This window comes from Ostrinia furnacalis, unplaced genomic scaffold (genome assembly GCF_004193835.3).
Source record: "Ostrinia furnacalis isolate ACB-3 unplaced genomic scaffold, ASM419383v2 OfSCF1301, whole genome shotgun sequence".
NCBI lineage: Eukaryota > Metazoa > Arthropoda > Insecta > Lepidoptera > Crambidae > Ostrinia > Ostrinia furnacalis.
Genome location: NW_021131540.1, coordinates 1 through 12,779, shown reverse-complemented (window position 1 = coordinate 12,779; position 12,779 = coordinate 1). Strand labels below are relative to the sequence as shown.

The 12,779-nt window shown below is 39.1% G+C and overlaps 1 protein-coding gene across 1 annotated transcript; it reads right to left on the bottom strand.

Annotated features, from left to right (window-relative positions):
- Positions 1-201: 201 nt before the first annotated feature.
- LOC114352282 (facilitated trehalose transporter Tret1-like) lies at positions 202-5,569 on the bottom strand. The gene is made up of 7 exons (XM_028303817.1): positions 5,379-5,569; positions 4,906-5,061; positions 4,425-4,627; positions 4,143-4,329; positions 2,306-2,688; positions 1,109-1,220; positions 202-622 (listed from the first exon to the last, which is right to left on the bottom strand). Exons 1-7 carry the CDS (start codon positions 5,431-5,433, stop codon positions 294-296), a joined length of 1,425 nt encoding a protein of 474 aa, XP_028159618.1. The 5' UTR covers positions 5,434-5,569; the 3' UTR covers positions 202-293.
- Between the last annotated feature and the right edge of the window lie 7,210 nt (positions 5,570-12,779).

Here is a 12,779-nt window from a genome sequence, read left to right as displayed (position 1 = left end):
TGGATTCGTCAATAATAGGACAGATTTCTGAGTTGGATTTGGACAAACGTAGACTGTTTATTTTTTTACATTGATTAACTTTTATCTTTTTATGTGATGTTAGTAAAGGTTTATTTACCTACATACTAATGGTCTAAAGGGACAGTTTTAGGTGTTGTGTGGTGTTGTCAACGGCACATTAAAATAAAACTTTTTATTAAATCAGACTTTTATTAAAATTCATTTACTTACGTAACAATTTACATAAAACAACTAGTACCTTACTTATCACGATTTATACAAAAATTATGTTTCTATGCAATGTCATTAACACTGGTACCATTTTTCTCAATACCATCTTTACTCCTGCTTCTTTTGGCGCCCAATTCTTCTTGAATTTCCAAAAAGGTCTTTCCTTTAGTCTCAGGGAAACAGAAGAGTATGAAAATGCATAATAAAACGCAGTTCACGCTGAAGAACCAGTACGTGGTGGGTGGTCCAAGGGTGGTGGACACCATTGCGAAGTATTTTGAGGTTAAGAACATGAAGAGGACTGACATGATAGTGGATATGCAGACGCCATAAACCCTCGTTGGTCCGTCGAAGAGTTCAGCTGATATCGCATATATTAGAGAGCCGATACCTGAGAAGGTAAAAATGATTATTGATCCAAAGGAAATGTGGAAACACCTATCGACTTGCCAGCACAAACTGGTGACATCATCATCATCATCATCATTTTAGCCACAGGACGTCCACTGCTGATCATAGGCCTCCCCCAATGACTTCCACATCGTACAGTTAGTAGCAGCCTGTATCCAGCGTCTTCCTGCTACCTTTATCAGGTCATCGGTCTACCTTGTGGGTGGACGTCCCACGCTGCGTTTTCCGGTACGTGGCCTCCACTCCAGAACTTTGCTGCCCCATCGGCCGTCTGTTCTACTGGTGACAGGCATTGCCCAATAGATGGCGCTGATACAAGCTTATTAAGGCACATGCTTCCGCGCCTATAAACCTGCATCGCGTTAATAAAGATTTCTACTTTAGTAAACTGTTAATTATTAAAAAAAACAAGCACTATACTATCTGCATAGTCTATACAAATAAAGAAATTTTGTCATTCACAAACCTGCATTATAGCAGAAAACTACCAGGATCAGGGAAATGAGAGGTAAGTAATTCAAGAATCCTGAAATGGGATGATCTTTCTCCTGTATTTTGAAGAACGCTCCAAGACCCACCTGAAATGAAACAAAAACTAAGTATGTGGGTATTAGGTACTCGTAGAAAAACCAGTTTTTTAATCTCTATGATGGGCCTCGAAAGGAGATATTTTATTTAATTTATTGTAGGTATTGTATCTAGTCCTCAAGGGTTTAATGAAAGTTTTCAAGCATATGTGTGTAGGACGACGCTGCCCGATGGATTTTGCCAGTCTTACCTACCCACCTATGCCGTTAGCAGAAATCATATTCCTGTAAGTATTTATAAGATAACTAGCAGCCGCCCCCGACTTCGTACACGTGGATCCCGTTTTACTTAGGAGTTGAATTTTGCAAAATCTCGTCTTCGTGGGCACCTTCGTTCTATAAAGAACCCCTGTGCAAAATTTGAGACTCCGGGCACTTGTAGTTTCTGAGATTTTGTGATGAGTGGGTCAGTGACGTTTCGCTTTTATAGATATTACCTACCTATAGTCTGGTCTGTGAGCACGTAGAATTTTGTCCAATGACTCCACTCAAGCTACCAAATAAGTATCGCTCGCGCCCGTCGCACAGTCGCGACAGCATTATAATTACGCGCGAGCGATAAGGATGGGTAGCTTGGGGACCTTGGGGTCATTGGACAAAATTCTATATTATTGGTTCTCATCCTATCTTCGCGGTCGGAGACAGGCGGTGCGTTTCGATCGAGCATACTCGGAGTGGAAGGACCTTGCTACCGGCGTACCTCAAGGGGGTATGCTCTAACCTATCCTTTTTTCCGTCTTCATCAACATTCTTACTTCTCACCTTTCTTCATCTACGCTGACGACCTCAAACTCTACGTGCAAGCTGACCCTTCTGAGATATCTGATGCGGTTTCGCGGCTAAATGCTGACCTACACAGTATTGCCGATTGGTCCGGAAAGTTCGGTGTGAGGGTCAATCCTGGCAAGTGTCAGGCGATAGTGCTGGGGAGCTCCAGGCACCTGGCTAAACTGGATCGGGGATCGGTCCCAAACAGTGCATTGTTATTATGTGTGCTGAAGTTTAAATAAATAAATAAATAAAATCTACGTGCTCACGGGCCGGGCTTTAGATGATACTCAAATGCAGTTAGTTACCATTCCAAAGGTCATCCCAATCAGCGTAATTGACAGGATCGGTTTTCTGCCGAACCTGTCCGTTATGAGTGCGGTCACAAAAGTTGCAGACAACTGTATACAGCCTATCACAACTGATGCCGTCTCCTCAGCCACACTGGTTTGTGTGGACTTCAGAACTGTCTGAAGATAGAAAGAAACTGCGTTGAACCCGATCAGTTGAGTTCCCATCAACAAAACTATGGATATCCCAAGAGCCTTAAGAAATGTTCGGTTCTTGAAGAGTGCTTTCTTGCTAATTTTCTCATCAGTCTGGCTGAGGGCGTATTCCTTTATTTCCTCTTTGGCCAAAGCTTCCGAGCCCCGGAGATGGATCAGCAGTTTGATGGCCTCTTCGTTTCTTTCTGAAACAATTGATGCTGTCAACTTTCTTTTAAAAAAACCTTCTTAGATAATTTACTGAACACGAGCCTAGTGACAAATAGAAAAGCGATTCCGAAGGCCGAGCGATAAGAAGAATCCCACCAAAAACATTCTGTAAAAAACTAGCCAAGTCTCGATGGAGCTGCTTGTTTATCTCTAAAAAGTAATGAAATCTAGACAAAGTCGTGCCAAGTCTATGGTTCTTTACTGCGATTTCTTTTTTATTATAGTTAATGTTGTGTGACTTGGCCGTTGAAGGGTACAAAACCAGGTGCTCCATGACACCATTGCACCAATCTGTTGCCAGAACCACTACCCATTGACGATGGAAAATTGCCACTTGGAAAACGTTGATTTAATAACCAGTGAATTGTAGGCTTAATAAAGCTGCGTATTTCAATAATACTTATGCATAATTATTGATTATCTTAATAAAGATTGTTCAACGGCCAAGTCACACAACATTAACTATAATAAAAAAGAAATCGCAGTAAAGAACCATAGACTTGGCACGACTTTGTCTAGATTTCATTACTTTTTAGAGATAAACAAGCAGCTCCATCGAGACTTGGCTAGTTTTTTACAGAATGTTTTTGGTGGGATTTCACTTCTTTTTGTAGAATGTGGCATAATTATTTAACGTCGTCGTCCTTTAATATTATCGTCATTTTTTTTACGATATTAAACACATCTTTAAAAAGGACAACGAATCAGAATTGATTTAATAATAACTAGAGGGGAAAAAAAATCTGGACACCGCGGTGCAGAAAATCGACGCTCAAAGTGCTAGCGCCATCTAGCGGTGAGCGGTACAGGCGAACACCACGGCGCCGGTGTGGCGCTAGTAGTATTGATTATTATGAATGTGGTGTTACTCCAGATCTTCGATTTTCCTAGTTTTTATAGTTTTCCCTTTATGTGGCCATTAAACCCTAACTCTGTACCAAATTTCAGCTCTCTGAGTTAATGGGAAGTACTAGTTCTATTTTGATGATCATCAGTGAGTGAGTGAGTGTCATAAATGCGAAACTTTGCTTTCGCTTAACTTCGGAACTAATTGACCTACAGACTTGAAATTTTGGATTTTAAGTGTGTGATTATAGCTTACTAGATGACGAAAATTTCTGCGTTCTGGTCTTATCTAAAGGTTCTCAAATAGAGGCCTGAAAATGCGGCGAAATGGTTCCAGTAAAGGATGGTACGGCAGTGTTTGCTTCGCGCTCGACTTGGCGGGGGCACTGCCGTGCCCCCAGATTACCTGTATAAAAGCAACAAAGTTCTGGTACTTTTTGATGCTACATGATGCACATGGGGTGGTTATCGTTTGCAACTTAGCTCCAGAGGTCATGCAATTTTTGCGAGGCCAAAGGCCGAACTTCTAACTCGTGGCCGCAAGCCGTCGCAGATACGTATGCGGGTGAAAAACTTTTTTTACCTTTGGAATACAAGTGGTAAGGACTTTCCGGCAGAAACAGCAGTGGGGCGAAGGTGATCACGGCGACACAGGTGTAGATGGTGTTGAGAGTGACGTACGAGGTGTAGGGGCCTATGGACAGCATGATGACCATGCCGAGCGAACACATCAACTGCGGGATAGTGCCCAAAGAGCCTCGGACTGTGGTCTGGAAATGAAGGTAGGCATCATTGAGCTACGTTATGAAAACAAAGTCGGATCTCTGTATGGCATTCTGTTGATTGATTCTCACTTGATACTCACGCTGGCAATCTCAGCCGCGTACATTGGCACCACAGTGAACACCAGCAGGTCACAAACTCCGCAGATCAATCGTCCCAGTAACAGCATCCACACGTCACTGGCCAGCGTCAGCAGCAGACCCACTGCTAGCTTCGGAGCTGCTGCAAGGAGAATGCAGCGCTTTCTGCCGATGCGGTCCACGAGTAAGATTGGAATGACGACGGCTGGAAAATAAATTCAATGGCATAGTCATAGTAGGAGGCCAGGCAAAGCTGAGCGTTCCCGTCGAAACCGTATGTTTCGGCATCATCATTCGGGAGCATGTGAGACTGTTCTCAACTCTCGTTCCCACCACTGAAACTCCTGTGTAGCCAGGATATGCAGTTTGACCGCCAATAAAAACCAAGTGAAGGTCAAGTTTGTCCCGGGGGAAAGTTAAACTGTCATTGGACTCGCTACGAAATTAATCAGAAGAACATAGGAGGAGTTCGATGGTACTTACAGAAAGTCCCAACAAAAGGACCAATGGACACAATCCACGAGCCCTCCTCCTCTGTGATGGGTCGCGAGAGAACTGTCTCCGTCTCGCTCATCAGCTTCACCAGCACTGGGGAAGGCCATGCTAGTCCCATACCGCTTAAGAGGACGCTTAAGTTCACTGGAATTAGAGGAAATGTTTTTACCAGTTTTTCGAATTCTTAGGTAGCACATGGTTTTTCAGGGTTGCAAACTTGGTTACAAATTTTTAATGTCGTAGATACCTACTTATAACATGGGCGATTGTGATGTTTGATGTCGATTTTAACTTAAATGTTAAGTTCTAGGTAGACTTGCTATCTAAATAGAGTTAAAGTAGTTTAAGTTTTTTTACTACGAAATCAGAAGTAACTAAGGTACCTATGACTTGACAAAGATAAACTCTTAGCATTTTTTTATAAACTTTTCTGTGGTAATTAAAAAGGATTTCGTATTTACCAACAATCACAACAGCATATTGCTTCAAAATTGAATTTCGTAAGAAATCCAACATTGTCACAGGTAATAAAGACAATCTATTTTAATAATTCACGAAATATTTTTAACACATCACATTTCACAACACCACATCCTTTGCGTTGACGAATGCAGACTTGGAGGATAGATTTGAGATGATTGTAGTGATTATCTTCAGCACAAAGTGGCAATTTATTATCTCTAGGCTATCGAGCTAAATCTAATCTAGACAGCCGCCTGACAAGGGTCTGTCTCATTGAAATACAGGGTGTCCCAAAAAGACAATGCCGGAAATTGGCGTCTTTTTTTTTTCGCGCGGCCATCGACCAAACCTTGTTTTTTGATTACAAAATAGTGTAATAAACCAAACTTACTATGACATGTATACCTCTAAACTCAGTCTGAACTGAGTTACGAGCGTTAGAAGTTTGATGATTTACATACTAGATTTGCTTTTTGCGCGCAAGTTTTGTGTGAAATTGCAACAAAATAGTGACATTGTATGTGTAAACAAACAATACCGTCCATTAAAGGCTCCAGACATCAGTGTGGAGTAGTATCAGCGCAATAAAAAAATAGCGAAATATTTTGTTGCAATTTCTTACAAAACTTGCGCGCAAAAAGCAAATCTAGTATGTAAATCATCAAACTTCTAACGCTCGTAACTCAGTTCAGACTGAGTTTAGAGGTATACATGCTATAGTAAGTTTGGTTTATTACACTATTTTGTAATCAAAAAACAAAGTTTGGTCGATGGCCGCGCGAAAAAAAAAAGACGCCACTTTCCATACAAAATCTGGCATTGCCATTTGTACGTCACACTGACACCAGACGTAAAAGAGCTTAAGACGCATCTAACAAGTATATTACAACACTAGCGGCCGCCCGCGACTTTGTACGCGTGGATCCCGTTTTACCCCCTTCAGCTATCTTACGCGGTTTAGATTTTTTCATACAAATGTTTTTTCCCGCTAACTGCCGTTCCCGTGGGAATTTTGCAATATCCTGTTGTAACTAAGCTTTAAGTTTACTAAGGTACCTGCATGCCAAATTTCAAGCGTCTAACTTAAGCGGTTTAGATTTTTCATACAAAAGGATTTTTCCGCTAATTCCCGTACCCGTGGGAATTCCTAAGTATACTATAACCTGCCCAGGAGTATGAAGAATAATTGTACCAAGTTTCGTTAAAATCCGTCGAGTAGTTTTTGTTTCTATAAGGAACATACAGACAGACAGGCAAAAATTTTACTGATTGCATTTTTGGCATCAGTATCGATCACTAATCACCCCCTGATAGTTATTTTGAAAATATATTTCATGTACAGAATTGACTTATTATAAGCATAATACATGAGTCATATTTCAAAACTCATGAAACTTTTCTATGGAAATGAATAAATAAAATTGGTCATATCTTAAAACTTATGAAACTTCTATGGACTTATTAAGCTTGTTCGATGCGTCTTAGACTCGGCTACCTCCTCCGGTGTCAGTGTGAGTGACGTGCTCTGCCACACAATTTATAAACGCAGTAAGTACCACTTACTGCGTTTATGATTGTTTTGAATATTCTGAATCCTGACATCGCGATCTATAAGAATCAAAGACCCGTTTTTTTCTATCTATCTTAGAACGGAAGATACGTATTATCATAAACGCAGTAAAGAGCAGATTGTAGGTTTCTTCACATACTATGTTAGCAGTAAGAGCACGTAATAACTTAATATTACGTGAATACTCGCATTTACTTAATTTGCTACACAGTAATAGTGCAGTATGTGCCAATTACATCATTCTAATTATGTTTCTACAAATGTTAAGTTCACCTTGCACATAGTATATGTGCAGTAATTCCACTTAAACACACACTGATATTATGTTTCCATAGGGAAAACAGATGACTTGTACTTAATATTAATGCAGTAATTACAATTATACTGCGTACATACTAAGGATTGTCAGAGTGCTGCCTAGGTGTTAACATGTTATGAACGCAGTGGCTGACTCTTACGTTATTGGAAGAAGTTGAAAACCTGTCCAAATGACAAATCTAGCCGAAGACCCAAGAGCTAGTTTGACCCGACACTATACCGAAGATATCCCGGACGTGTTTGTACGAGATTAGAATGGCTCTCAAACAGCTGAAAAACAACAAGGCACCGGGCGATGATGGAATCACGGCTGAGCTTCTGAAATCAGGCGGAACGCCGGTTCTAAAGGCTCTTTAGAAGCTATTCGATTCCGTCATCCTTGAGGGAAAAACGCCTACGGCATGGCATAGAAGTGTGGTGATACTCTTCTTCAAAAAAGGCAACAAAACCTTGTTGAAGAATTTATTTTATACCCATCTCACTTCTGATTCTGTCTTTGAGAGTCATCATGAATGGTTTCCCGCGACATCTAGCCTCCCGAACAAATCGGTTTCCGATAAGGCTTTAGTATGATAGACCACATACTTATCTATGGCAGAAAACTGAGGAGAATAATCAGCAACTTTGTCTGGCATTTGTGGTCTATGAGTAAGACTACTCTCTTCAAGCTACAGTCTCTCCAACGGTGCCAAATTTACTATAGATATTTATAATCATGAAGGGCTTGTACGAATAGGCCACAATGTCAGTCCGTCTCCGGGATCAGGACTTCAGTTGCAGCGAGGGGTCAGACAGGGAGATGTCATATTTCTAAAACTGTTCACTACCACTCTGGAAGATGTTTTCAAGCTTCTGGACTGGAGCGGATTGGGCATAAATATCATCAGCGAGTACATCACCCATCTTTGATTCGCGGACGATATCGTAGTCATGGCTGAGAACGTGGAGGATCTAAGCTCAATCCTCGATTGCCTCAATAGAGCCTCTCAACAAATGGGTCTTTAATGGACAAGACAAAAATCATGTCAAATGCCGTGCTGTACCCACTCCTCTGAAGGTTGGAGACACTATAAGTTGTCTGATGGCCGCTGGGGCAGGAAAGTTCTTGAGTGGCGACCATGAGCTGGAAGACGCAGCTTGGGCAAGCCTCACACTAGGTGGACCGATGATCTGGTGAAGGTCGCGTCAGGTGCCTGTATGCGAGCGGCACAGGACCGGTCTTTGTGGAAATCCTTGGGGGAGGCCGTTGTCCAGCAGTGGACGTCTTTCGGCTGAAACGAACGACCGAGTCTTTATTTTATTAGATTGGTATATTTAAGATCTAAAAGTGGGTGCCATATCTTAATTTTTGATTGAATAACAAGCGATCTCAGCAATTATTTTGTAATACTTGTTTCATTTACCCCTTGGTCATTTGGGAAAGTTCAACATGAAAGCGTTATTGGCTTATGATAAACGCAGTATAATTGTATTATTACTGCGCATTTAAAGTTTTGATAAATTATTTTGATTCACACTCCCACTCATAAATGCAGTAAGTTGTAAAGATACGGCGCATATATTACGTTGTAAGAACTAAAATTTAAATCAATCATTTAACACATGTACCGTAAGTAACGAAAACTACTGATAAACGCAGTAAGGAATAATCATACTGCATTCATGGGTAGTAAGTATCGAACGAAAACTTAGTTAATCCATAACATAAACAGTTTTTTAATAATTTTAAATACAAAATATTAATTAAAATACAAAAACCTCATATCAAAATAAACTTTGAGTTTAGCTCTATAAGCCCATATATTTTTTTTTACAAATATTTGCGTAACTAATTGTAGACACCCCAAAATAAAATTTCAACTTTGATCGCGTTTTTCTCGAAACTGTTCATGTGTTACTTACTGCGTTTATAAATTGTGCGGCAGTGCTAATTTTGGGACATCCTGTATATTCGCAAAGTTCAACGTTTCTACGAAATGTTAAGCGCGTCACACACGGCGAAGATAATATATACAATATACAGGGTGTCCCGTAATGCAACGTCAAGCCGGAACTGGGTGTTGAGGCAAGTTATGCTGGTTATCAGAAAAATATAAAAAAAATTCTATGTGTCATTTTGTCAAAATAATAGGCATTTAAAAAAAAACAAAAAAATCTACTCCAGGTGACGGTCTTTTTACTCGTGTTGCCACAAATCTTCACTTTTTCCAATTTTTTTTGTTATGTAACCCTGAATAATGCTTCTATTGTTATCAAAATTACAAAACCAGCTGATTCAGCTTGGATGAAAAAAATACATTATTCCCAAAAAAAAATTCAAAATAAATATTTTGCCTAGTTTAAACTGACTGTACTGAAAAAAATGTACTACGCGAGTATGGCAAGTGACGTCATAACTTGGCGCATTTAGTAAGAATTCCAAAATGGTATAACACTTAGTAAATTCTTGTTGTATTTGTCGACAATTTTTGGTTTTTTTAACTTTATCTACCAAACAAACACTGACTACCGTACAGTCAGTCACAGAAACTTTTGTCACCATCACAGTAATTAGTAGTTGACATACTGTGACAAAAGTCACCCGTGCGCGCGCGCCTTTACTACCTGCTCTGCCTGCACTTGTACTTGGTAACAGGGATAATAAGGATATGAAGTTTCTGTTATGGATACGGTTACGGATATTAGAATAATATACCGGTTTCGGTTACGGTCACGGATATGAAATCATTTCAGAATATTCGAAAGTTTCGGATAATTTCGGTTACGGAATTATTAGAATTTCAAAAATGTAGGTATAATTCAAATAGTAAGATGCTGCGTAACCCACATAGCTACTTTATGTACCAACTAAGACGACACCTATGTATGATAAAGGTAAAACAGGCTGGCATATTAGATGGTGCCAGGGAATGCCAGATAAGTTGGTAACAAATATTAAGATTTAAAAGGTACAATTCCAAGACGTGCCGCAGACCGCAAACTGCAAAACTCTATGAAATCGGCAGCGCGGCATTGCTGCTGCGGCATGTACTGCAGATTTCATAGAGTTTTGCAGTTTGGAATAATTGTACCCTTAGACTCCGCCTTTATCCGAAACTATCCGTAACTTTTGAATCAGTTTCGGTTATGGATATTTTTTTATTTCGGATATCCGATAGTTTCGGTTACGGTTACGGATATCCATAACATCCCTGCTTGGTAAGATGGCCCTCTCCGTTCCGCTCATACCTTTTAAAATGGCTTCTCCACCTCACTTAAGCCAGAAACTTGAATTTTGGGCACATTAGAATAATAATTTTTAACCAAGGTAGATACGAGAAGTTAAAAACGGGATTATTTCCAAATAACCAAAAATTGTCGACAATTAAAGCAAGAATTTACCAAGTGTTATACTATTTTGGAATCCTTACTAAATGCGCCAAATTATGACGTCACTTGCCACACTCGCGTCGTACAATTTTTTTTCACTACAGTCGTCAGTTTAAACTAAGCAAAATTTTTATTTCGAAATTTTTTTTGGGAATAATGTATTTTTTTCATCCAAGCTGGAGCAGCTGGTTTTGTAATTTTGATAACAATTTAGAGAAGCATTATTCAGGGTTACATAACAAAAAAAAATTTGGAAAAAGTGAATATTTGTGACAACACGAGTAAAAAGACCGTCACCGGGAGTAGATTTTTTTGTTTTTTTTTTAAATGCCTATTATTTTGACAAAATGCCACATAGATTTTTTTTATATTTTTCTGATAACCAGCATAACTTGCCTCAACACCCAGTTCCGGCTTGACGTTGCATTACGGGACACCCTGTATATTATCTTAGAGCATATTTTAGAATATCGCTCACCATAGAAATCCTATGAACCATCACACACGACGAACTTAATATATATTTTATCTTAAGCATCTTAAGATACTGAGCGATATTGCAAATAATTTATCTTAAGATGTTATTGATTTTTAAAGATATGAAAATAAATATACGCATCTTAATATAAAAACATGGTGTTGTGTCGGGCTATGCGTGGACGACGACGCCGCGAGTGGTGCTCTGTCTGAGTCTGTACCGCACCCTGTCAAAAGAGCGATGGCGATGGCGCGTTGCTTTGGTCGAACCTTTAGAGTGAGAACACTCAGGCATATGAAACTCTTTCCCGAGTACCTACACCGTGCTGCGCCACGCAATATTTTTCCCATGTTAAGTAGGTGTAAAAGACATCTTCCCTACAAATTACAGGTTAGTAAGTTACAAGTTAGTAAATTGGCAACCTAAAATGTCAGCCTTCCATCATCAGCCAACCTTAATAACCTGAAAGAATACAAATGTCGGTCTATTCGTACCTTTAATATTTAAATAATTATCCTCCAACTTGTAAACGTTAAGAAGTTTTACCTCCCATCATCAGCTCAACATGAAATGATGAATTTCAGATACTTGAATAATTTAAGAAAAAATATAGGAAAAAGTTTAACTTTATCTATTTTTCAAAATAAATAAAATAACCCAAGGAAAAACGTAATACGTGCACTATGATGATAAATGACTAAAACTTTTTTAACTTTAATTTTATTTTGAGTGATCAAGGCAAACACTAACAAATTGCTCAATCAGATATATCGGATAGGAAGTACTTATCACTCGTCAATTGACTCCGAATCTTCAAAGGTGATGTCAGTTTCCGTATCAGACTATGATAAAATCTGAAATTGATTTTATCATAGAATTTCACGAGTCTAACGCAGTCATAGATCTAAGACTTCGCATTTATCTTCCTTTGTCCTTCTCCTGTAGGAATAGGTTCAACTTGTTTATTTTTCGGACTACAATAGGCTAGTTGCCTAAAAAAATTTTTTTAGTCCGTAATGTTTAATATCAAAAAATATTGGACACGTATAATTTTATTTGTCAATCTAACAAATAATTACATAGTTATGGTGCGTTGAAGTTGCGCACGACGTCACAACGTGCGGCATTTTTAAGCAAGCGTTGACGTCACGGGCCTCTTCTTATGAACTTTGGGGCGCTTTATCTCTTTAAATTTTCATTAGTTTGAAAAAGTGAAAAATACGAGTTGAGTATTTTTTGATAAGTTAACTGACGGACTAATTAAAACTCTTGCTTTTTGACCCAGGCAACATCCCCATTGGTTAATTTGTCGTACCTAGCAGGAGGCATCGAAATTACGAATATATATCCTGACGGTTTACAATAGCAATTTTACAGAAATTAGAATGGCGAGGGACGTAAATGAGGATAAGAGCCGTGACATCTTTCCGCCTCATTTAAAAAATCTATTTCAAAACGACGAATCTTCTTTTTTCAACGGACATTTGCAACGCCACTGTGAAAAATATGATAAGGAAACTAGAGCGACCTGTAATGGACATGGCGCACAATTTTTGTTGAAGATGCCAAAAAAAACTACAAAAAATTAGAATGAATACTGTATTTTTACTTTTTTGATATCTTTAAAAATGACTGAAATATTCAAGCTCGAGGTCACATGAAATT